Raw genomic sequence first — 27,120 nt, 5'->3', positions numbered from 1 at the left:
TACATAGTTATATTTTCCTTCTTCCCCTTCGGTCTGGTTTTCTGGTACTGTGACAAATTTTGCAGAGTATATGATTTTGAGTAAGTTTAATCAACAAACTCAACTGTAATACTGGTGGCTGAGGCCAGGCAGGTTCACATTGGATTCAGGCAGACGGTAGAGAAACTGCAGAGCCAGAAAGCCTTGGGCTATTCCATTTAATAAAGTCTCACAATGGTGGACGAGCACACAGGCAGGGGAAAACTGTGTTTCAGGCAAACAAATAGCAAGAATGGCACCTCACAGTGGTGGGCAGGCAGTCTGCCATTTGCAATCCCCCTGAGTGCAAGCACCCATACTGTTGTATAGGCTATGCACACGTACCTCTGCCAGGGGCTCACACACTAATCAAGCAAAGTGCTTACAGCTGGTACATCAGCAAGCATACCTAACACAGCTGCCCCACATTCCACTCTGTTAGGGTTGCTTGCTTCATAATAGGTACATTACGTACATACCCAAAATGACAATTACAAAGGTACCATTTGCAGGCGTCCCCAAACTACGGCCCGCAGGCTGCAATTTGGCCCCCTAAGGCCATTTATCCAGCTCCCGCCGCACTTCCAGAAGAGGCAACTCTCTCATTGGTGGTCAGTGAGAGGAGCACTGTATGTGGGAGCCCTCCAATGGTCTGAGGGACAGTGAACTGGCCCCCTGTGTAAAAAGTTTGGGGACCCCTGATTACAGTGTCTCTTTAAGCACTCTGCCCAGGGAGTTAGCTGGAGGCCACCTCTAGTCCCATACCCCACAGTGCCAACAAGGCCCCCCATCATGATGGGGGGCCCGTATAGTCCACGGCCATGACCATTGAGGAAAGTGACCTTGGTGTGTCTCTGCAAATGGGTGAGAAGCAGTCCATGATAGCCCAGCTGTCTGTGCAAATCACCAAAGTAAAAAGTCCATTACAGGCAGTGCCAACACCTGCTGCACACTAGAAGGGGACCAGTGGATTGCCAATTTCACACGGGGCTCTCCAGCCCTCTTTCCTTCTTTGTTGGATCAGTCCCTTGGCCTTGCCCCTAGTCAAACTGGGACAACACATCTTTGAGGATCCTGAAACCTGAGCGCCAGCCATTTTCCTGACAGATGCAGGGGCCACGCGCTTCCCCCATTTTTCAACAGCTGGAACCTCTGTTCTGACTCAAGCTGCTGCCAAAGCTCCAACAAGACTTTATTAGGCTTGCCATCTAATTTCTCCCTATCTACCCTGGCTGCAATCAAATCCACCCACATCTGTGTTTGGGTAACTTTCACAGGTCCATTTCTCTTGTTAGTTGGGGTGGCAGAATGGGCAGCAGTCCTCACAGCCTTACGATCCATCTCTGTTCTGGAGAGCATGATGCCATCCAGCAACCATGTGCTTCTCCACCCCTCCCCTTCTCCCTTCTCTCTCTCTCTTTCTCTTCTCTTCTCTTCTCTTCTCTTCTCTTCTCTTCTCTTCTCTTCTCTTCTCTTCTCATGCAGTCATGGCTCAATTGATTTGAGCACATCGGCCCCAGGCACTGAGGATGGCTCCATGGAGCCTCCACTTCAGGTGCTAAAAATAGCTTGGTTGCTAGCATGGCCCCAGATCAGCAGAACATTGGCCCCAGATGTGGGTTGCTGGGTGGATCCTGGTCAGGGCACATGTAGGAATCTGTCTCTGTATCTCTCCTATTCTCACAAAAAAATCATAATGCCTTGATTCTGCTGATATGGAAAAATTTAATCTTAGTAAACTTGGGAGTTAGTAATCTTAGTAAACTTGGGAGTTTTTCCCTTGGTTTATATCTAAATTTGGGAGTGCCTTTGTAATACCGTGTGGTAGAGAGGGACATTTGTTTCTCAGTCATCTATCCATTGAGACTAATCATTTCAATTGGTATTCAGTTAATGGCCCACATGGGTTGCTGTTGAGTTATCTCTTGTATCTCTTTCAGGACCCATTCAAGTCCACTGGTTCTCTGTGCTTTATCCCCACTGTACTCACTTGTACAGAATATTGAAACAAGGGAAACCTTAAAGCTATCTAAATCCCCATCTGTCTAGATATATTTCACAGCCATTTTTTCCCTCAGGTTTTGTCATCTTTCTTGAGCCCTACTGCAGTAAAAAAGGCATAGTCCTACTCTGCTCAAACCATCTCATGTTTTTGTGGTCCCTCAACCTGAGGCTAAGCCTGGTGAGTGGAGAGGCTATCTGCCAGAAGCTAATAAGCTCTCTTAGCTTCCCCTTGTAAAGGCCTCCTCTTCACAAACTGGGAAATATTTCTTAGGTCTAGAAGATGGGAAGCTTTGTTCTGACCCATATAGATTTAAAATCTATTACTTGTTCTTGTCCTGGATCCTTCTGCTAACCCCAACACTTGGCTTTTGAAACTCAAAAGACTTTTTTGTTGCTTTTCGTTGAATCGTGTTTTTTTAAGGCAATGAATACTGCAATGTCTAGTTGCCCAATATGAAGCAGAGTAGGTTGTGTGTGTGTGTTTATGAGACAGCAAGAGAGAATGAGAGAAACAGAGACAGAAACACATAGACAAGGAGCTAAGGGCGAGGGGAAAGTGGGAGAGAGGGAAATAAAGGGAGATAGGCAGGAGGAAGAAGAGAGTAAGTTTGGGGGGATGGGGAAATTGATAGATGGATGAATCAATGGATAAGTATTAAGAAGAAAGACTAAAAAGGTAGGCTTATATTTTTACAGTATTTTATCACTGCATCAGACACTCTGCTACCAGAGTTCCTGCTCTCTCCTGACAGCTGTAAATGGTATATTCTTTTCTGTAGTCTTACTTATTTAATTTTTCAGTACTTGCCTGCTGGAAGAATGGCTAGGAGGGAATTTTGGTAGTAGTGGTGAAGATGGTATTGGGAAGATTGAAGGTGTTGGTGATAGAATGCAGTTTTTTAGTACAAATAGTTTCTGCAGAATAGAGAAAGTTTGCTGCTGGGTGTTAGTGAAAACGAGACAGAATGAACTTTCTGTTGAAATGATGTGTTCTACCTCTATTTCCTCAAAATTCCCAGCCTTTTACTATTCAAATAAAAATGGTTCAGCTCATGTTCCATATGCTATGATTAGTTCAGAGCTCTCTCCAGTATTTATTTATTTATTTATTTATTTTTTCATTTTTCTGAAGCTGGAAACAGGGAGAGACAGTCAGACAGACTCCCGCATGCGCCCGACCGGGATCCACCCGGCACGCCCACCAGGGCCGACGCTCTGCCCACCAGGGGGGTGATGCTCTGCCCATCCTGGGCGTCGCCATGTTGCGACCAGAGCCACTCTAGCGCCTGGGGCAGAGGCCAAGGAGCCATCCCCAGCGCCCGGGCCATCCTCGCTCCAATGGAGCCCCGGCCGCGGGAGGGGAAGAGAGAGACAGAGAGGAAAGCGCGGCGGAGGGTGGAGAAGCAAATGGGCGCTTCTCCTGTGTGCCCTGGCCGGGAATCGAACCCGGGTCCTCTGCACGCTAGGCCAACGCTCTACCGCCGAGCCACAGGGCTTCTCTCCAGTATTTTTGAGGTGTTTAGGATACTTGTATTATTCTAAAGTCAGTTCATATACCCCCCTTTTGGTTGGTTGACTCCTTGTTGATATTTGAGTCTATAATAGCTGCTGTTCTCTTGTTTTGCTGCTTGTTACTGTGAATCTGGGACTGATACCCTACAATTCAATGTGGTTTCTGTGCTGCAGGCCTTATTTGCAGAGATGATGAAGGGATAGCAACATTTTCTTATACTGTCTTGTACCTTCATTTCCTACAGTACTATCTAAGAACACTAAGTTTTACTGACTTTACTAAGGCTTGAGTATAGTTTGAGGGAACCATTGCTCACTTAAAGCACCAAAAAAAAAATCATAAAGAATTCATAGGGGATTTTTCTCCGGGGTCATTCTTAAAACCTATTCTTGCTGTCTTGAGGGTTAGTTTCCTTTTTGCCTTCTCAGAGATAGAGCAAGAGACAATCAGAGCAAGCTTTAACTTTCATGTATAGCTTGTGAATCTTAAATATATAAAGGAAAAAAATACTTTATAGAATAGCTGTTAAACCCCTACTCACTGAAAAGATTAAAATGACAGATGTATTTTACAAAACTTGAATGAATTAATGGATAGTAATATTATGGAAATTAGAGAAAATCAAACACTACCAAGCTTTTGAGGTTGATATGAAGTACAGTTGTGCCTTACTATTAAACTGCTTTGGTGCTACTTTAGATGATTCAAAAGATAGAACAGTGCCCTTCACTAACAGAGAATTTTCAATATTTTAATGTTTTCCTGAGGCATTTTGAGTATTATCTTGTTGGCATCATAATTGTTTTAAAATTTAATTTTAAAATGTTTTGTTTTAATAGATGAATATGAACGGGAAGAAACTAGGCAAGTTTATATGGATCTAAATAGTAACGTTGAGGTAAGTGGTAGTAAAAATCTGATATTTTAGACAGAGGTATTTCTAAGCAAGGTAGAGTGATAGCTTCAAAGATATAGAAAACTGTTCTTCCTAAGGGAATTATTATTTATTTGTGACATGTAATATCAGCAATACAATTCCTAATGAGTATTAATGTTTTGTTATTGGGTAGCTTTTTATTTATTTATTTAAAAAATTGAATTTATTGAGGTGACATTGGTTAATATAGGTTTCAGGTGCTTAATTCTACAACACATCTCTGTACACTGTATTGTGTGTCCATCCTACCCCCAAGTCAAGTCTTTGTCCACTACTGTTTATCCCCTCATAACCTTGTCTACCTTCCCCATACTCCTGTAATCACCACACTGTTGTCTGTGTCTATAAGGGTTTTTTTTGCCCATTTTTGCTCTATCCCCTTTACCTCCTTCACCCCCACCCCTTGCTGTGGGTAGCCTTAGAATTTACATGTTTGTGACACTGTTTAACTTAAATTTATCAAATATTTATTAACTCTGTGTCAGACACTAGCACATTGTGACACATAATCATTAATTTGAAAAACAGTATTTTAATGTGTCTGGTTCCCGCTTGACCTGTCTTATTCCATCCCGCCATTCTCCAGTTTGCTTCTCTGCTATAGTCACTCTTTTCTTTTTTATGTTTCTCAAACTTGCTAAGTTATTTCTGATCTTGGCTCTTTGAAATTGTTCTGTCTGTATAGAACGTTTGTGTCTTTTTTTTATTACCCCCTTACTACTTTATCTAAAATATCTCTCTATTCAATTAGTAATCTTCTTCTCGCCTTATTTAACTTTTCTGTAGAGCACTTAAAACTTTATGACAAGTGTGTGTGTATGTGTTTTTTCTTACACTGGAATATAAGTTCCAGTAGGATAAGGACTTCGTCTTATATCCTAAGTGCCTAAAACAGTGTCTAGCACATAATAGACACTAAATAACTATTTATTAATTAACTAAACAAATTATCTAATTTTGCAAATTAAGATTTGTTGAATATTGAATGAACTATGCTCCTAGATGATGAAACTGTAATTTGGACTCCTATGGGAACAAACCTCACAGAGGTTATGCTTTATTGGGGAAGAGAGATACTAAATAAGTAATAAAAAATAAAGATAAAATGACAGATTTTAATACTAAGGATATTATGTAAATGACTAGAATAATAATAATCATTTTATTGCTGTTTTATATAACTTATCTCTAGTACTTTTAAGCACCTAGGAAGCTAACACAATAGTCACTCAGTAAATTTTTAGAAATTATTTAATTATTAAAAGTTATAGGGTTTTCCTTATTCAGTGTTATATGGTTTTAAATCTAAAGGCCATGTGATACAAGTTTATTGATATTTTAATAGTTTGAAGAATGCTATTTAAAAAGTTTAAGTATGATTCTTAAAACTTAAACTTTATATTTCAGAAAATGATAATGGCTTTTGAAGAACTTCGTGTGCAAGCTGAGAATTCCAGACTAGAAATGTGTTTTAAATGTAGGGATCCTATTTAATTTTTATGTTACTCTTCTGCTGTTTATATTTTATTAGATTCTGTTAATGTTTTTATACCTTCAGCTTGCTGCCTCAACTCTTTGGATTTTTCTGTTGTATGTGGTTTTGTAAGTCCCTCAAAGTCTTGTGGAATATGGTAGGGAATTGATATGTTAAAAATACATATAAAAATACCTTAACTTTGAAGCTACATTTTCCCAGAAATAAAACTTATTATAGTTTGTAGTTAATTTTCAGAAGTGTGATTTGGTCTTGTTACGTTTTTTGGTACAGCTCCATGTAAAAATAATAATGCATATTTAAAATCTGTTATTTCAGGTTAATGTGTTATAAAGAACTTTTATATATGTGTTATAAAAATAGAATTTTTAAAAGTTATTGTAACTTTAACATTAAATTCACTATTTTACTAAATTTAGCAAGAAAACAGTTTTTGCTTGTTAGAAACATTTGGTGTTTACTTCTAGATAAATAAGGAAATGAAATAAAATACCAGAAACTTAAAATTTTGTTTGTTATACAATTATATTAAGATATTAAAGTATATTTGTTTTATTTTTAAAGTAAAGGAAGATTATGAAAAAATCCAACACCTTGAAGAAGAATACAAGCAGGAGGTAAATGACAAGGAAAAGCAGGTGTGTTTTTAAAATTAACTCTTGGTATATTCTATATTTGCTAATTTATAAAATACATATATTTCAAAAGAAATTTGTATTTGCTGACTGAACAATAAATTTCTAGTATAGAATTTTAGTGTTATAGATATTCAAATATTCAGCCTTTTGCCTAGCAGAATTAATTTCCATTGACTCAAATATACACACACAATGAATGCTGGTTCTTTTTAAAATAATCAAGGAATCTTCTACATTATTTTTTTTTCTTTGAGAGGGAGAGGGAGACACAGACAGAAAAGGAGAGAGAGAAGGAGGAGAGAGATGAGAAACATCAATTCATAGTTGCTTTACTTTAGTTGTTCATTGCTTGCTTTTCATGTATGTCTTGACCAGGGCACTCCAGCTGAGCTAGTGACCCCTTGCTCAAGCCAGTGACCTTGGGCTCAAACCAGAGGCCTTGGGCTTCAAGTCAGTGACCTTTGGGCTCAAGCCAGTGACCTTGGGATTGTGTTGGTGATTCTGTACTCAAGCCAGTGACCCTGTGCTCAGGCCAACAAGCTCACATTCAAGCTGGTGACTTCTGGGTTTTGAACCAAAGAGCTCATTGTTCTGGGTTCACACTCTATCCACTACACAACCACTGGTCTGACAATCTTCTATATTATTTATATTTTTTTTTTTTTTTTTTTTTCTGAAGCTGGAAACAGGGAGAGACAGTCAGACAGACTCCCGCATGCGCCCAACCGGGATCCACCCGGCACGCCCACCAGGGGTGATGCTCTGCCCACCAGGGGGTGGTGCTCTGCCCCTCCTGGGCGTCGCCATGTTGCGACCAGAGCCACTCTAGCGCCTGAGGCAGAGGCCACAGAGCCATCCCCAGCGCCCGGGCCATCTTTGCTCCAATGGAGCCTTGGCTGCGGGAGGGGAAGAGAGAGAGAGGAAGGCGCGGCAGAGGGGTGGAGAAGCAAATGGGCGCTTCTCCTGTGTGCCCTGGCCGGGAATCGAACCCCGGTCCTCCGCACGCTAGGCCGATGCTCTACCGCTGAGCCAACCGGCCAGGGCCTATATTATTTATATTAGTGAGTAAATGAACATTGCTGTAAAAAATACTTTATTTTGTGAGAACTTCTGGTCAGACAAAAACCTCATAAAATATGAAGATGATGACCATTGACCACTCAGCCCACATTTTGTAGTTTATTTTGAAATAGACTCATCAGGACACCAGTGAAGATGAATTAAACCTTTTTTTTTCTTTCTATTGTTATAGTGCAAGGCTTGAAAATGGTGAGTCTGTGTTCTTTGGCGTTCACAAGAATGTTGGTTTCAGATAATAATTATGCCAACTTTATCAGTTTCAAGCCTTCTGCTTCCCAATGAGAGCAATATATGGAAAGGAATCCTCTTTATTTCCCTGTTTTTTCCAGAGTTTTCTTCTCTGATTTGCCATATCATACCTTATAATGATGGATAACAAGGATATCTACATAAACAATAGTAGCAAAAGTTAAAAGTACAGAGAAGATATTAGAGTGTTATTTTAGTTCTGGTTTAATGATAGAAAATTTATGTGTTATGTTTACTTTGAAAGAGTTAGCAATTTTCTATATTTCTGAAAGAGGGAGGTCTTTTTAAAAATTAAAAGTATGATTATTATAAAGAACACAAAAATAGAATGCAGCTCTAAAAAACGTATTGAAGTTCTGGGTGCGTTGACAGAACTTAAAGATTGTTGGGGTTCCCTGTAAAATGATAGTGTGGCCAGCTAGTGTTTTTATTGGGGATTCCTAAATGTCGTTATTTTAAAGACTTTTTTCTTCACATTTCTGCCTGGGGTTATAAATTTGGCTGATGGCATTTTGGAGCTAGGTTGGCATGGTAGAAAGACAGGCTGAGTCTCATTATTCCATGTGCTAACATTTCAGTCATGACCTTCACCCCCACCATTCCTTATGCCTGGTATACTCAGATTTAGAGATTCTCTTTTTTTATTTGATTATGTCTGTGTCTGTTTCAAGGATAGAGTAGGGTTAGATCTCTGACTACATTCACTATTAGGGAGTAGAGTCCAGGAAAGAAGAGTTAAGTGAACCTAGGAAGGTCTTCTATTCTTTATAGACTTTCAGATAGTTTCCTTATAGTCTCCTGTTTCATACCTACCTTCCATAGTGTCTGTTGCCTCTTATACCCTGAAACGTTCTGGGGATCTTTGGGGTGGATTTACCTTGCTTCTCATTAGTATCTTCCTTGCACAGGCTCTTAGGTTTGACCTTGCTTTTCTATGCTAAATCATTTTCCATTCTTTTCAACTGATTTCTTTACATACTGTGGTTTGGATGATAGAAGTCTAATGCCATCTTGAATCTGCAGGTCTTCAGCTTATCTTTATAAGTTTATCTTTTCCTTTTCTTTACATATGCTCAGTGTTCTAGCCGTCTGAATATTTTCAGTTCTCTTGATGAAGAATGATCTCTTGATCCTTTGTGTTCTTTTATGAGTCTAGAATGCTTATTTCCCCATGTTTAATTTCTACTTGTCTATCAAAACTTGATTCAGTTCTCTGAGAAGGATGAATTTTTGGTTACATCCCCCAAGACTGATATAGGTGGACCATTTCCAATTCCTGTAACGTTTTTGTCCCATTACTAATAATATTCAAGTTCAGTTGTTTGTTTTCCTGGTGCAGGTTATGAGTTTTTTGAAGGTGGGTACCTCATTTCTGTATATCTAATGCTTATTATGGTTTCTGGAATGATGTGGATGCTCAATAAGATTTATGGAATAAATGAACCAACTAGACTTTATTATGTAATATTTTCAATAATAAGTTAAAATGCACGCTATAATATTGGGTATATCATATTACAGTAAGTCCTCACTTAATGTCATCAGTAGGTTCTTGGGACAGTGGCAAAACGATGTATAATGAAACCAATTTTATCGTAGGCTAATTGATATAAACAAAAGGTAGGTTTGTCTGGCATCTCATCAAAATTATGCAAAAAAATTATGCAAAATAATAGTGAATGAAACATTGTTTTTAAGGACCTGCTGCTGGTTCTTCATTCATTCATTTAATAAAGGATTTTTGTACAAGCTTATATTAAATGCTAGGTACAGCCAGCTGAAAAGTATATCAATAAGGACATAAAATAATCATAGGTGATGATAAATGCTAAGGTGTCATATTTTATTTTTCATTTATATAATGTTATTTAATATTTAATTTTAGGTATCGCTGCTATTGCTCCAAAACACTGAGAAAGAAAATAAAATAAAAGAGTTAACATTGCTGCTAAAGGAATCCAGAGATAAAGTTAATCAATTAGAAGGAAAAATAAGTAAGAATTTATATAATAAAGTATAACATATATATGTCTTATGTATTGCTCTTTATATGTTTTAATTTTTGGCTTTCATTACAGTTTTGTTGTAATGTTTTCTAGTGCTGTAATTCCCAACCTGGGATGAACCAGTTTAAGAAGAGCACGACAGAGTCACTTAGGGAGCTCTTTCAAAGTACATATGCTCCTCTTTTACCTTTTTATACTCTCACTTTGTTTAGTTTCAACAAAGTGCTCTATGAGAACAGGTGTCTATGTCTTTTTGTTTACTGATGCATTCCGGGAACAATGCCCGGCACATATTAGGCACTCAATAAATATTTTATGAATGAATGAATACTATTGGAGCACAATGGAAGGAATTATTAATTATTTCTGGAGGAAGACATTTGGAAAGGTATATAGGGAAAAATTGTTGAACTAAACCTCACATGACCAAAGTTTCTTATTTATTTATTTATTTATTTATTTTAGTGAGGGGGCAGAAAGAGAAAGAGAGAGAGAAAGAAGGGTGGATCAGGAAGCATTAACTCCCATATGTACCTTGACCAGCCAAGCTCAGGGTTTTGAACTGGCGACCTCAGTGTTCCAAGTTGATACTTTATCCACTGAGCCACCACAGGTCAGGCTTTTTAAAAAAATGTATTTTTTAAGACTTTATTCATTTTAGAGAGGAGAGAGAGAGAGAGAGAAAGAAAGAAAGAGAGAGAGAAGGGAGGAGGAGCAGGAAGCATCAACTTCCATATGTGCCTTGACCGGGCAAGCCCAGGATTTCGAACCGGCAACCTCAGTGTTCCAGGTCGATGCTTTATCTACTGTGCCACTGCAGGTCAGGGACATGGCCAGAGTTTCATGAGACAAATTGAAAGAGAGAATGCATGCAGAAGAAATGGCTTGTGCAAGTCATGGAAGTGTGAAAGTTAGGGTATATTTCAAACACTAATTAGTTTATCTGTATCTTGAACTCAGGTAGATGAGACTGGAAAAGAATGTTTGAATCAGATTATGAAGGATCTTGAATGTCATGTTATGTTGAGACTGTTTTACTGAACTTTTTCAAACTTGTTCAAATGGCAGAGCACTTGGTAGGCATAATACACTTTATGAAGCACTGGCACCTTTTAGAGCATCATGGGGGTCTTGTTGTATTGGCCACTTTTCTCTTAAAAACTTGCTTTTTCACATAGCAAATAATTATCTAGTTCTCTCTAACATATGCTTGCTCATTTCTTTTTTTTTAAAGATTTTATTTATTAACTTTAGAAAGAGGCTAGAAAGGGGAAGAGTGGGAAGCATCAACTTGTAGTTGCTTCCCGTATGTTCCTTGACCAGGCAAGCCAGGGTTTATAATTGGCAACCTCAGCATTCCAGGTCAGTGCTTGTATCTACTGCGTCATCACAGGTCAGGTGCCTACTCATTTCATATTACTGTATGGAAAAGTATATCTATTTTATCTTCCCAAAAGTGGAAGTCCTAGTATTATTACTTTAAAAAAAATTAAGTGAGAGCAGGGGAGGCAGAGAGACAGACTCCCACATGCACTCTGCAAATGATGGTCTGCCCATTTGGGGCACTGCTCTGTTGTTTGGCAACCGAGCTATTTTTAGTGCCTGAGGTGGAGGCCTTGGAGCCATCCTCAGTGCTAGGACCAACTCTCTTGAGCCAGTCAAGCCATGGCTGCAGGAGGGGGAAGAGAGAGAAAAGGGGGAGAGGGATGGAGAAGCAGATGGTTGCTTCTCCTATGTGTCCTGACTGGGATTGAACTGGGACATCCACATGCCCTGTCGATGTGTTACCAATGAGCCAGGGCCTCATTACTTTTTGTTATTCCAATTTTTACCCTTGACTACTTTGAAAATTACATGTTTCTATTTTTTAGTGGTTACTGGAGATATTACAGCATGGATTGACTATTTTTTAATGTGTAAAATTAATATATTTACCTTCTTTAGTTATTCAAGGACTTCACAGAATATTAATTACATTTAGTTCTATCTTTTTCTGTTTTTGTCTTAGTCCCTCATCTATTGCGGGGGTTAGATTCCAGAACCCCCTGAGATAGGCGAAAATCCATGAAGTAGTGTCCTTATATTTATTTTATTATTTATATATTTTTAAGTCTTTATAAACCCTCCTTACACTCTTATAAACCTTTTCCACACCATTATTAACCTTTCTCATATTTATTTTGCTTATTTTACTGAAAAAATAAATATATAAAAATACCTATATACCGCACAATCCCATGATACAGTGAAAAATTCGCAATACAAAATTAGATATATAAAATTTAAAAAATCCATGATTGTTGAGACTGCAAAAAGTGAACCGCGATATGGTGAGGGACGAGTGTATATTTTTTGTTTTGTATTTTAATTCTATAAATAAGACATTATTATTACTATTTTATATAGGCAGTGTTTATTTGGTTTTACCTATGTATTTTCCTCTTAATTCTGTATTTTTACATCTCAAGCCTTTCATTTGGATCATATCCTTTTTGCTTTAAAGGCAAATATTGAGAATATCATCTAGTAAGAATATGCTTGTGATCCCTCTTCCATTTTATTTGTCTGAAAATTTGTTTATTCAGCATGATATGTTATTTCTTGGTTGGCACACTCAGTAATTTCTAGAAATTTCTTTTAGCACACCAAAGGTATCATTCTGCTTTCTTTTGACTTTCTTTGTTTATTGGAAGAAAGTTGTTATCATTGTTTTCTTTTTAATTGAATTTATTGGGGTGACATTGGTTAACAAAACCATATAGGATTCAAGTCTGCATCGGGTTCCCATTGCCCAAAATAAAGTTTCTTTCCATCTCCATTAACCCTTCTTTGTCCTCTTCCACCTCCCGTCATCCCCTTTTCCTCTGGCTATCACCATACTGTTGTCTGTGACTATTTGTTTTATATATATGTTATATATTTTTTCTTAATCCCTTCATCTTTTTTCATCCAGTCCCCCAACACCCCTTCCCTCTGACAGCTGTCAGTCTGTTCTATGTATCCTTTTTTTGTATTTTTTTTTTACTTAGAGATGAAATTTAATGGGGTGACATTGGTCCATAAGAATACATAGGTTTCTTTCTATTTCCTAGTAAGTATTACCTATCTACAACTTTCTGTTTCAGAATTACAGAATGAAAACTTAAAGGAATCAAATGAGAAGCAGGATTATCTGACATCAGAACTAGAAGATTGCAAAATGTCCTTGCAAAGAAGTGTGGTATGATTTAAAAACTGATTACTGTATAATAAGTCTCACACTATCCATCAGTCAACAAATATTTATTGAATGATAATATGATGTACCAGGATCCAGAGCTTCAAATAGAGAAGATACAATCCCAGTCACAAAAGGCTTATAGTTTAATTAGAGACATTGGATAAAAATCACAATAACTAAAATACAAGGCCATGTTAGGTATCAACAGTGTGGTTCAGGCAAAAATTGCTATGATCTAAGAATTGTAAGAACGTTATAGCCTGGATTAGCTAGGTAGTCTCCATGGAAAGTTTGGGGCTAGAGGTGGGCTTTGGAGGAATGGTGAATTGAAATAAGAGTATTGGATAGAGTAGAAAAGGGGAGAGAGAGGGTAAGGAGGGACAGCAAATCACAGATGAGTTCAGCTTTTTTTCTTAAGGGGCTTGGATTATACTAGTTTCTGTTTTGTATTTCATTTCATTAGAGTGCTCAAAAGGCTTTAGAGGAAGATTTGCAGATAGCAACAAAAAAAATATACCAGCTCACTGAAGAAAAAGAAGCTCAAATGGAAGAATTTAATAAAGCTAAAGCTGCTCAATTATTTGTGGTTACTGATCTTAATACTACTATCTGCAACTTGAAAGAATTACTGACTACAGAACATCAGAAGTAAGTATATCTCTTATTAGCTGAATAAAAATGATTTACTTCTAATACTTAGTGCTATTTTCATTGTCAACTGACTTGTAGTTTCCCATAACAATTGTGATCAAGTCTTTTTTTGTTTTGTATAAACTGGGAATACATTTTAAGTTTATATTGGGTTGGCAGGTATCCTAGGAAAAGGTAGTAGGCATCTTCTAGAATAGTTCCAATACATGCTTTGCCATAGAGTCAAGCTACCTAGATAAACTGGTAAGTGCTGATGTAGTGATATATATATATAGATAGATGTATGTATTATATTTATTTATTTATTTTTGTATTTTCCGAAATTGGAAACGGAGAGGCAGTCAGACAGACTCCCGCATGCACCCGACTGCGATCCACCTGGCATGCCCACCAAGGGGCGATGCTCTGCCCATCTAGGGCATTGCTCTGTTGCAACCAGAGCCATTTTTGCGCCTGAGGCAGAGGCCACAGAGCCATCCTCAGCGCACCGGCCAACTTTGCTCCAATGGAGCCTCGGCTGCAGGAGGGGAAGAGAGAGACAGAGAGGAAGGAGAGGGGGAGGGGTGGAGAAGCAGATGGGCGCTTCTCCTGTGTGCCCTGGCTGGGAATCGAACCCAGGACTCCTGCACGCCAGGCCGATGCTCTACCACTGAGCCAACTGGCCAGGGCCGTGATATGATGTATTTAATTAAACTTATTATTAGCTTCATAGAAATAACTTCTTATGGGGAAGTGGGGTTTGCTTTACTGAGGTCTGTAACTTTCTTTCTGATTTATAAAATTAACCTGGTACAAAGAATGTACTTAAACATTTTCATTAGATTAATGGATTAATGAATATGATTAATTATAAAATAAGCTATTATTTGTCTAAAACGAGTTAAAAACTTGCTGTTTTTTACTACTTTGTATTAAGGAGAAATTCCTATAAGGCTGTGCTATGAGGTCTGTGTAATTATTTTTAATTGGTATTTCTTGTCTACTGCTTGAGTCTGGTGAAGGAAGGAAAACTAGCTTTTCCAGCTGGGCTAATCTGATATATTCATGATTGTCCTATCTAGCTGATTTGCAGATTTAAAAATTTTAAGTGATCTTAGTTGTCATCTGTTTCAATTACCTCAATTTTATAGATGAGGAAACAGAAAACCAGAGGAATTAAGCAAATTGCACAAGTTTTCATATTTTATATTGTTTCTAAGGCATTCAGTATAATAGTAGTTGCATACTCAATCTTAGAGTTCTAGGATGCATTAATTTGATTATCATCAATAACTAAGAAACAGATAAATTGTGACTACAAGCTTTGAGGTTTTATGTAGATTAATATACAACTATGTATTTATAATAGCAATATCTTATTTTAAAATGTTATGCCCCTGGCATAGACTAGATACTCAAAAATGTTTAATCATTGAATGAATGAATCTGTGCTAAGATATATTGTTGCTAAATTGCACCAATTTTAGTTACTAGATGAATTCTGAGTAAGAATATTTTATGTTGTAAACTAATAATATATTTTTCAAGATTGGAAAAAAGTGAAGATCAATTGAAAATACTTACCATGGAGCTTCAGGAGAAATCAAGTGAACTGGGTAAGATTTAGAGAATAATACATGTATATCATAATATTAGTCAATTTTAGAAACATAAGCACTAATTCAGAATAAAATATAGTTTCTCTTCTGTCATTTACCAATAATTATTGTTTGATAATTTTTTATTTGATTTTTCAGAGATGGGAAATTTAAACCTTAAGAAAGACTTTAAACAGTTCAAATCTGTTCTGTTGCAATTTTAAGAGCAATCTCATTGCCTAAGTTTAGACTCTTGAAGTAATGAGCTGTCTTTTTGTTGCTCATTTAAAGAGTGAAATAGTGCATATCAAGTTAATGACAACTATAAATACAAAACCTTTGTCAAATAATTTTTTCTCAGCTTCTTGGTACAGTTTGCTTTGCTTCTTCATGTGTCTCCCATGTTTAATTCAATCTGATATTGCTCTAAATAGGTTTTGCTCCTGTGGTCAATTTTTGTGTATATACCTGTGTTTGCTTTCACTCTGGTTATATAACAGATTCTCCCTCTAGCGCTTTCCATTGCTGCTGCTGCTTATTATTATTAGATATTATATTGATATTAGATAATGTAACTATTGAATTTAGATTTTGATTTTTATTCTTCAATTAACTTGGGATACATAATTAGGAACATAATAGACATGGTTTTTGTTCTAATGAAATCTACTTGGGGAGACAGGTCAAACAATCACAAACATTTAATATTCAAATTGGGGTAAGTGCTATGAAGGAAATGAAAATGATGCAATGGAAGAAAATAAGAGGACTTATTTAGATTTGGCAGTCAGGGATGGTAATGTGTCTAGTGTTTTAAAAATGTTGTTCAACTACTGCTCACAAAAATTAGGGGGTCAGGAAACATGCAGATACTCCAGTACTTTCAGCCATTTATATAGTGCATTTTCACCAATGAAATAAAAGTTGGTTTTGCATCTCATTTTCATAATTGAACAACTTTCTTTGAATTGCTTGCTTTTCTGATGTTCTTGTTTAATAAAAAATCAAATGCTTTTTTTTATTGCTTCATATTCATTTTTAAATATTCCTTAATTTTTGTGAGCAGTATATATATATACTTTAAAAAATTATATATAGAATATGAGAGAGAGAGATGGAGACGTGCTCAGTCTACTATCTTTAATCCTTGAGTTTAAAAAAATTAACTGTTTTTACTTAAAACTAACCTTCATGGTTAAATAAGCTTTGCATTTGACAGGTTTTTCTTTTAGACTCTACATTGGCATTTCAATTTTATTAATTTTTTCTTAAAGACTTTGGGCAATTATTACAAGTATTTGGTTTTTACTAATATACAATTATACAATATATAATTATATTTCCAATGGTTAATAATCCTTAACAGTGAGGAAAGACAGTGTTTCAGATATAATAAAATTTAAGTGACATAATTTTCTTACATCAAATGTAATAAAGAATAAAGCAGGAGGTATGGGCTAGAAAGACTTTATAGTTCATTAGCCTAATGTTGAATTCATGGAGCTATAGAAAGAAAAGCATTGTAAAGCATTATTATTTAAGGTGACAAGAAGGAAGGGTGTTAGAAAAGAAAACAGGGTCAGGAGTTAGGAAACAAGAAATCTGAATAATGCAAGGTCTAAAAAATCAAAGAGAGAAAAGTAGAGTGGTTAATAGTATCAGATGCCCGAAAGCTGCACAATAATGAGAACATAGAATTACACCACAAAATGGTTATTGGTGATCTTGAGATCATGATTTTATTAATATCATGGAGATAGGCATTAGTTCTGCATGGAGTTAAAAAAGAAGTTTGTAGATAACAGGAATTTGCCAAACAAAACTGAGATTTGACTGTAGTATGAAAGGGCAGAAAGGTCAATCAGATACTTACATATTCGAATAGATGTTTAGCTGTGATGAGGTAAGTTAAAGATTTCTCTATAGAGAGTCAATTATATTGGTAATAGAGCAACGAAAGTCTCAGAGGAGCTGGGAGTGTTGACATCCAGAGTACAATGGTTAGAGTTAGCTGGAGCCAAGTGGATCACTTGTAAGTTTGGAGTGAAGATGAAGAAGAGGCCAAACGTTTAAGAGAGAGTGATGAGTTGAAGAAGGTAAAAGCACACACATGCTGCATGACTACATTTTGAATATGGATTGATTGCTCATTTTGTTTAATGAACTTTGGGGTCATTTGGTTGTTGAATTAACTTTATAGAAACATTATTAATGCTTATCCATTATTTTTATATAGTCCCATTTGGACTTCCACTATACTTTAGGGCAGTGATTTTCAACCTTTTTTATTCATGACACACATAACTAATTTTTAAAGTTCTGCGGCACACTGAAAAATATATTTTTGTTGATCTAACAAAACATAGGTATAATTAAATTCATTCACATTGGACGGCTATTGTTGTGCTGGTTGCTGTCACGTTTTCATTTGACAGTGTAGAGGAAAAGAGGCCCGTGCCCCTGACTAAATAGGTATTGCATGTTTTAGAAATTCTTGCGGCCCTGGCTGGTTGGCTCAGTGGTAGAGCATCAGCCTGGCATGCGGAGGTCCCGTGCGGAGGTCCCGGGTTCGATTCCCGGCAAGGGCACACAAGGAGAAGCGCTCATCTGCTTCTCCACCCCTCCCCCTCTGCTTCCTCTCTGTCTCTCTCTTCCCCTCCCGCAGCCAAGGCTCCATTGGAGCAAAGATGGCCCGGGCGCTGGGGATGGCTTTGTGGCCTCTACCTCAGGCGCTAGAATGGCTCTGATTGCAACAGAGCGATGCCCCAAGATGGGCAGAGCATCACCCCCTAGTGGGCGTGCCGGGTGGATCCCGGTCGGGCGCATGCGGGAGGCATGCGGGAGTTTGTCTGACTGCCTCCCTGTTTCCAGCTTCAGAAAAATGCAAAAAAAAAAAAAGAAAAGAAAAGAAATTCTTGCAGCACACTGGTTGAAAATTGCTGCTTTGGGTACTCTGGTTGCATTAATCCATCTCTTAGTTTTCCCCTTTCAAATGGTATTATTCTTTTTTCCTGTCTCTCCTTTTCTAGTCTTTTAATCCAGCTTTTAATACATTTATATTCCTTTGCTTTTTTTAGAAGAGATGACTAAGCTTAAAAATAACCAAGAAGTAGAACTTGAAGAATTGAAGAAAATCTTAGTAAGTACTAGTTTCTCTCATTAATATATAGTAATTACTTTTCAAATCCACGGACTTAGACTCTCACACTATAAATGTTTTATGCTAAATTTTTCAGCTAAAATATAAAAAAAAAATGCATCTGATTTTTAGTAAAGCTACATTCTTACCTATACTAATATTTATACATCTTGATAACTGTCTTGGTGTCTTTATATTATTTGAACAGGTGTTGACAAGGACAGTACATTTAAATAAGATACAATAAGCATGTTATATAGCTGATTGTCAATTTGGTATGTCTTTGTTACATTTGGGTCACAAAGTTGCAGTTTTGAGAAATATATAGATATATAGTATTCAGTTTAGTGTTCAGGTAGAATCATGTTTAATGAATTTGCTAGGATATGGTTTCATTATATTTTAATTGATTACAATGTATAGAGCATGAGTTGGTAAACTTTTCTGGTAAAGGACTAGATAGAAAATACTTTAGGCCTTGTGGGCTATTAGGTGCCCTGGCCAGCTGGCTCAGTGGATAGTGTGTCGGCCCAGTGTGCAGACATCCTGGGTTCATTCCCCTGTCAGGGTACACATGAGAAGTGACCATCTGCTTCTTTTTCCTTCTCTCTCCTCCTTTTTTTCTTCCCCTCTTGCAGCCAGTGGTTGGTTTGAGGATCAGCCCAGCGAGGGAACAGGGAGGGGGACTGAGGATAGCTCAGTTGATTAGAGCATTGGCCCCAGATATGGGGGTTGCTGGATGGAATCCCACTCTCTTGGGGTTCATGCGGGATTCTCTCCATCTCCCCTCCTCTCACGTAAAAAAATAAAAGGTAATTATCTCCTCCTCCTTCTCCTTCTTTCATGCCCCTCCATTCTTCCTTGTCCTCCTCCTTCTCCCTTCTTTTATTTTTAACAACCTAATAAAAATGTAAAAATCATTCTTAGGTTAGAAGCCTACAAAAGGAAACTGCAGGCTGATTTTGTCTTGCAGACTGTAGTTTGCTTGCCCTTGCTACAGAAGACAGTGCAGTTTATGATTATAGACATTTAATTTTAGGTTTAACCTATCACATCTTGACCTGATTTTGCAACTCCGAATTCTTTCATCTTTTGGGAGCATTATTTCCAGATACTTATCCTTTCTGCATTGAATTAGAAGGCGGTGGTAGTGAGAAACAGTGGATGATTTTGAGAGATATTTGAGATTTAAATACTTCAGATTGGTGTAGGGTGATATTACCATTTGTTAAAAAGATTCTCCTTTTCTCGTTGAATGTTTTAACACATTTATAAATATCTGATTGGCCTTATTCATGTGGGTCTAGATCTGGACTATTTCTGTTTTCCTTGATCTATTTGTCTATCAGTAGACAGTGAAGCACATTTTTGTGCAAGATAAGGACAAATAGGATTAATATAATAGTAACTAATAAATGCTAATAAATTTGAGTGATTTACGCGTATTTTCTCCACAACTTTATTTAGGCAGTTTGTTTTGAATATGTGTGTTCTTATATTGTCATGATTTATTAATGTTTTTAAATAGGCAGAAAACCAAAAGCTTTTAGATGAAAAGAAACACTTGGAGAAGATTGTTAAAGGATTAAAAGGAACAGAGCAAGAACTAACGGAACTTCTCCAAACCAGACAGGTGTGTTTAAAAAGGATACATTATTCTTTCACATATTTTGTTAGTAGAGTACAGAGTTACAGAATAGATTATGGTGTAGCTATTAGCTTGTGAAAGATTTCTTCACAGAATTTCTTTTTAAAGTCTGTATTCCTGCTGTCTGACCTGTGGTGGCGCAGTGGATAAAGTGTTGACCTGGAAATGCTGAGGTCACCGGTTCGAAACCCTGGGCTTGCCTGGTCAAGGCACATATGGGAGTTGATACTTCCAGCTCCTCCCCCTCTTCTCTCTCTCTGTCTCTCTCTCTCCTCTCTCTCTCTCTCCTCTCTAAAATGAATAAATAAAATAAAATTTAAAAAAAAAAAAAAAAAAAAAAAAAAGTCTGTATTCCTGCTACATTTAAAATGCTAATGATTGATTTAGACACATGTAAAGGAGTTTCATATTATAGATAATGTGGGAGAAAAAGGTCAACATTTAAGATATCAATAGTATGTACACAATGCCATGGCTATAACAGTTAGATTTCTTGATGTTTTGCATATGTCTTTAATTGATACATTTAAAAGTTAGCCTTTATTAAATCCTTGGTTTACAAGAATTTTTATAGTTAAGATTTGACTTTAATGACCTGTATGATTTTTTTAAATAAGAAAATTTCAGGGCTTTGACCATTAAATCCCATTGTCATATTTAGTTTTGGAATTTACTTACTAATAACTTGTTTTCTCTTTTATTTTATTATTTTTTTTTTTTAATTTTTTATTTTTTTTTCATTTTTCTGAAGCTGGAAACAGGGAGAGACAGTCTGACAGACTCCCGCATGCGCCCGACCAGGATCCACCCGGCACGCCCACCAGGGGCGATGCTCTGCCCACCAGGGGGCGATGCTCTGCCCATCCTGGGCGTCGCCATGTTGCGACCAGAGCCACTCTAGCGCCTGAGGCAGAGGCCACAGAGCCATCCCCAGCGCCCGGGCCATCTTTGCTCCAATGGAGCCTTGGCTGCGGGAGGGGAAGAGAGAGACAGAGAGGAAAGTGCGGCGGAGGGGTGGAGAAGCAAATGGGCGCTTCTCCTGTGTGCCCTGGCCGGGAATCGAACCCGGGTCCTCCGCACGCTAGGCCGACGCTCTACCGCTGAGCCATCCGGCCAGGGCCTTGTTTTCTCTTTTAAAAAATATTAGCCAAAGAGAAACTCATCATTTTCTCCACAACTTTATTTAGGCAGTTTGTTTTGCATATGTGTGTTCTTATATTGTCATGATTTATTAATGTTTTTAAATAGGCAGAAAACCAAAAGCTTTTAGATGAAAAGAAACACTTGGAGAAGATTGTTGAAGGATTAAAAGGAACAGAGCAAGAACTAACGGAACTTCTCCAAACCAGACAGGTGTGTTTAAAAAGGATACACTATTCTTTCACATATTTTGTTAGTAGAGTACAGAGTTACAGAATAGATTATGGTGTAGCTATTAGCTTGTGAAAGATTTCTTCACAGAATTTCTTCTTAAAGTCTGTATTCCTGCTACATTTAAAATGCTAATGATTGATTTAGACACATGTAAAGGAGTTTCATATTATAGATAATGTGGGAGAAAAAGGTCAACATTTAAGATATCAATAGTATGTACACAATGCCATGGCTATAACAGTTAGATTTCTTGATGTTTTGCATATGTCTTTAATTGATACATTTAAAAGTTAGCCTTTATTAAGTCCTTGGTTTACAAGAATTTTTATAGCATTTATGTTATAATTTTAGAATGTCTTTTATTTGAAAAAATGTTTTCAGACTATAATAATATTATAGCTATTTTATTATAATAGTAAAAAGAGCTTAGTTTTTAAGATACTAATTTTATTAATATATTTCCTCTTAATAATATAACATTTTAATTGTAATTAATTACTTGGTAGAGTAAAAGTGATAAAAGAATTTTATATATAAATACAGTTTTACTAGTTGAGCTTCAGAATATCAAGATGGGATTTACCAACATTTGTCATAGTTTGTTGTTTTAAAATTATGATGGTTATAGCAATGAATCTACTTAAATTTTAAAAACTTGATATATTTTTACCAAATTTTTGCCAAATATGTGACTTGCTTGCATAGAATGATCAGGATTTTTAAGTGAGAAAATTGTAAAAAATAGTTGCTGTGGTTATACACATTTATTTTCCAGAAAAAAGTACATGATTTGGAAACACAATTAACTGCCATTGTGACAAGTGAACAGCAGTATTCAAAACAGGTTACAGAACTGAAAACTGAGCTTGAAAATGAGAAGTATGTTTTTGTCTATTTATAAAATAGCTTATGTATTCAATTACTAAGTTTTTTGGTATTTAATAATAAATTAGTAAATTATGTTCAATATTTATTTGAATGCACTTCAAGTCATATTTATTCCTAAAGATCAAAATAGTTTATAAATTTTGTTGCTAAGGGAAGTATAATGACATAAAAAGTACATCATAACATTAAGAATTGCCTAAGATCAATATGTATTACTTTTCTTGGAAATATTTGATTCCTCATAAATACAATTATCTGCAATTTTAACTAGTTATTAAATTATTTAATTGGTTCATGTTGATGAAATGAGAAAAGGTAAATTTATTCTTTACATTGACCAAATAAAATTTAACTGAATGATTCACCTACTCAGTAATTTTAGTTTTGAGAAAAAGTGGGAGGAAATAATTATTGTGTTACTATTTACAGAGTAGTAAACTCAAGTAGCCAGTCTAATGATGAACATGATTTTTTCTTTTTGATTGTTTCTCAACTCTAGATAAAAATGAGAAGTAAGCAGCTTACTCAGAATCTTGTTTCTTCCCTTTCAGCTCCCATTCCTGCCCCTGATACCTTTTCAGCAGTACTTTCTTAGGGATTCTGAGTAAAATTCATTAACTAAAATCCTTTTAATAAATAGACTGATTATTTATACTTTAATATAAATTGTTATCCTTGATGTATTTACTTTTTTAACCTTTCATTTTTTTAAAAATTTTTTAAAAAATTTTTTTTCAGAGACAGAGTCAGAGAGAGGGATAGACAGGGACAGATAGACAGGAACGGAGAGATGAGAAGCATCAATCATCAGTTTTTTGTTGCGCGTTGCAACATTTCATTCGTTCATTAATCACTCTCTCACATGTGCCCCGACCGCGGGCCTTCAGCAAACCGAGCAACCCCTTGCTCAAGCCAGCGACCTTGGGTCCAAACTGGTGAGCTTTTGCTCAAACCAGATGAGCCCACGCTCAAGCTGGTGACCTCAGGGTCTCGAACCTGGGTCCTCCGCATCCCTGTCCAATGCTCTATTCACTATACCACTGCCCGGTCAGGCCTTTCATTTTTATTAATGAAAACTTTTGCCTACTTTAAAATTTTTTTATTTATTAATTTTAGAGAGGAAAAGTGGGGGAGAGCGAAAGAGAGAGAGAGAGAGAGAAACATTGATTTGTTTTTTCAATTATTTATGCATTCACTGTTTGATTCTTGTTGTGCCCTGACCAAGGATGGAATCAGCAACATTGGCATATTGGGATGACGCTCTAATAAATTAAGCTGCCCAACCAGGGCCCTTTATCTACTTTATTTTATTTTTTTTTTTTTGTGAGAAGGGGAGGCAGAGAGACAGATTCCTGCATGCTCCCCAACCAGAATCCACCCAGCAGCCCATTAGGGGCTGATGGTCTGCCCATCTGCGGCTGTTGCTCTGTTGAAACTGGAGCCATTTTTTAGCATCTGAGGTAGAGGCTGTGGAGCCATCCTCAGTGCCCAAGGCCAACTCACTTGATCCAATCGAGCCATGGCTGTGGGAGGGGAAGAAAGAGAGAGAGAGAGAGAGAGAAAGAGAGAAGAGAGAGGGGTGGAGAAGCAGATGGTTGCTTCTCCTGTGTGCCCTGACTGGGAATTGAACCCGGGACATCCACATGCCAGGTTGATGCTCTACCACTGAGCCAATCTGGCCAGGGTCCTTTTATCTACTATTTGATAAATTTCCAGTATCAGTAAAGAAGTAGGAGATAATAGGTGCCCCTGAAATCATTCCATAAAGCCACACATTTTCCTTGTATTTAAAATGATCCTACCAGCAGCCAATAACAGCAGTAATCTTTCTTCCAGTGTAGAACATTTGGGACCTTGTAAGAGCAGTTTAAGTGTTTGCAAAAAGGTAGCTTTTCTTTATTTTAATTAAAAATAGTTCATGCCTCATGTACTACTCTAATCAGATCGTCAGAATTTTGAAATAGTTTCTAACAGACAGTCTATTAGAAAGAAAAATTATATGAAAAAAGTAATGTACCTTTTAAAGTATGTGAGAAAGGGTCCTGGCCGGTTGGCTCAGTGGTAGAACGTCGTCCTGGCGTGCAGGAGTCCCGGGTTCGATTTCCGGCCAGGGCACACAGAAGTGTCCATCTGCTTCTCCACCCTTCCCCCACTCCTTCCTCTCTGTCTCTCTCTTCCCCTCCCACAGCCGAGGCTCCATTGGAGCAAAGTTGGCCCAGGCGCTGAGGATGGCTCCATGGCTTCCACCTCAGGCGCTAGAATGGCCCTGGTTGCAACAGAGCAACACCCCAGATGGGTAGAGCATCGCCCCCTGGTGGGCATGCCGGATGGATCCCGGTCGGGCGCATGCGGGAGTCTGTCTGACTACCTCCCCGTTTCCAACTTCAGAAAAATACAAAAAAAGAAAAAAAGAAAAAAAATAAATAAAAGTATGGGGGGTTATGGTGTGGGCATATGCAAGGAAATAGACGATATCTTGATAAACTTACAGAAAAAATTTAAACATGTACAAAGTAGAGGGAATAAATAATGTAATGAACCAGCATGTACCTATCCCCCAGCCTCAGAAATTATTAACTAATGGCCAAACTTACTTAATTTACCCTTCTTACAGCCCTTCCCTCATTTTCTATAAGACTATTTTGAATTAAATTTCACATCGCATAATTTCATATGTAAATATTTTGGTATGACATTGTTTTTTAAAAATAGGCTTAAGAATACTGAACTAACTGCAAGCTACAACAGGCTTTCACTGGAGAACAAAGAACTAGCCCAAGAAACAAGTGAAATGAACTTAGAACTCAATAAACAGCAAGAAGATATTAATGTGAGTTGAAAAAGAAAGTACCAGTGACTTAGTTATTTTACCTGTAAAATTAAGGGGGTAGAATAGATGACCTCTAGGATTCTTTCAGCTTTAAGTGTTTGATTACTTAGAGCTGATACTTTGTTTCAGAAGAAAAATACACATACTGATCTTAGATGATAATGAGAACAGAGTATAGAGATGACCCAATGATAAAGTTAATCTAGTTTTAAGCATCAAAATTTGTATAAAGAATTTATTCAAGTATTTATTAAGTAAATCATATAAAGCATTAGAGTATACAGTGATGAATAAAATATCATTATTCCTCTCTAGGACTTTGTAAGTCAATAGAAAAAATGCTCAACTAACTTAAACAAAATAGTATATGTGTTGTTTTGGGGACAAAGTGTTATCCAAGTTTACATAATCACTTCTGCGTTGGTGGAAGAGAAGGCTTCAGAGTGAATATAGCATTGATTTTAGCCTTGGAGATTAATTATGAGTTCAGTAGGTAACAATGAGTGGAAACTCATTTCCTTGTAGCCACAGCAATATGAGCAAATGATACATCTCAAAGTATCACTGGGAAACAGCAATTAAGAATTGTTTTGTTAGCCGATGAATAGATATTGTTAGGGGAATAAAGGCTGGAAATGTAGTGTGTGGAACTAGGCAGGTTAGCTCATTCTCTTTATATGTAAAATTTTATGTCCTAAATATTAGTTTCAATTTTATTTTTGTTGAAACAAGATATCTAATATAAACAATATTATTTCTTTAGAATAACAAAAAGGAAGAAAAGAGGATGTTGAAACAAATAGAAAATCTAGAAGAAACAGAAACACAATTAAGGCAAGACTAATAGTTGGCCTCTTTTGTCTGGCGAAAGATTTTTAGTATTTGTTTCTATTAACTTGTTAGAGGTTAGACTAAACTTATGTTGAATCTAATATAAAGTAAAAAATTAGACTTAAATTACTGCTTTGGAATCCTATTTAAAAATAAAGTTGTAATAATGTCTATTTTATACTTAGAGTTGAAATAGTGAAATTAGACATGGAAGTTAATGTAATTTTTTAATTTAGAAATTAAATTTAATAGGGTGACATTGATCAATAAGAGTACTCCATAAGTTTCAAGTAAACATTTCTGTAGCATCTGAACTGTTGATTGCATTGTGTGCCCATTACTGAAAGTCAAATCACTATCCGAGAAGTTAACTTTTAAGCATTGTAAGCTTTCCATTATTTATTATTTATTAAGAAGATACACTAATCATATGCCAGAATATTTAGACAAGAAACAAAAAATACTTACTATTATTTTAAGCATTATCCATATTTCTATGTGTTTCACAGTCATCTATTTTAATGTAAAATAGATATGGCATTTTTAATTTTAATCTTATATTTTTGGATATTTATATTTTACAGTTTTTACTATCATAAACAATACTGTAGAAAACATCTGAGCAAAACATCTTACTTTGAATTTGATAGGATAAATTTCAAGTAGAATTTATTGAGTCAGAGGAATGATTATTTCAATTACTTTTGATAGTCTAATGGTTTCTAATAGGTTATATTTGTTGAAAACCATGCAGTATACAACCAATATTGTATGAAAACATTGGTTACAAAATGTTTTAATTCATTTTGGGTATTATCATTAATTTATTGATAATATAACAGATAAAAACAACTCACTGTTCTTGTCATTTGTCCTTTTCTTTTTTGGGGGGAGTAAACATTAGAATTTTTCATGTTTGCTTGCTAGAATATCCTCTCAAATTTTTTATACCTGTTACCCCTAGTATTTTCAGGTCTTGATTTATTTTCTTACTGATTTAATTAAGTGTTAAAATATATATA

General features: G+C 36.5%; 1 protein-coding gene across 1 annotated transcript in view; it reads left to right on the top strand.

Annotated features, from left to right (window-relative positions):
* SYCP1 (synaptonemal complex protein 1) overlaps positions 1-27,120 on the top strand; it is a 93,155-nt gene that overhangs the window by 11,046 nt on the left and 54,989 nt on the right. The window contains exons 8-19 of the mRNA XM_066352658.1: positions 4,375-4,433; positions 5,880-5,949; positions 6,532-6,605; positions 9,820-9,928; positions 13,066-13,160; positions 13,624-13,808; positions 15,339-15,406; positions 18,466-18,527; positions 21,424-21,528; positions 22,325-22,428; positions 25,150-25,267; positions 26,031-26,101. Coding sequence (XP_066208755.1) covers positions 4,375-4,433; positions 5,880-5,949; positions 6,532-6,605; positions 9,820-9,928; positions 13,066-13,160; positions 13,624-13,808; positions 15,339-15,406; positions 18,466-18,527; positions 21,424-21,528; positions 22,325-22,428; positions 25,150-25,267; positions 26,031-26,101 — 1,120 coding nt within the window. The remainder of the gene's footprint in view (positions 1-4,374; positions 4,434-5,879; positions 5,950-6,531; positions 6,606-9,819; positions 9,929-13,065; positions 13,161-13,623; positions 13,809-15,338; positions 15,407-18,465; positions 18,528-21,423; positions 21,529-22,324; positions 22,429-25,149; positions 25,268-26,030; positions 26,102-27,120) is intronic.

Source organism: Saccopteryx leptura, chromosome 11, assembly GCF_036850995.1.
Source record: "Saccopteryx leptura isolate mSacLep1 chromosome 11, mSacLep1_pri_phased_curated, whole genome shotgun sequence".
Taxonomy (NCBI): Eukaryota; Metazoa; Chordata; class Mammalia; order Chiroptera; family Emballonuridae; genus Saccopteryx; species Saccopteryx leptura.
The sequence above is the reverse complement of the archived record's forward strand: the minus strand, read 5'-3'. Positions and strand labels throughout refer to the sequence as shown.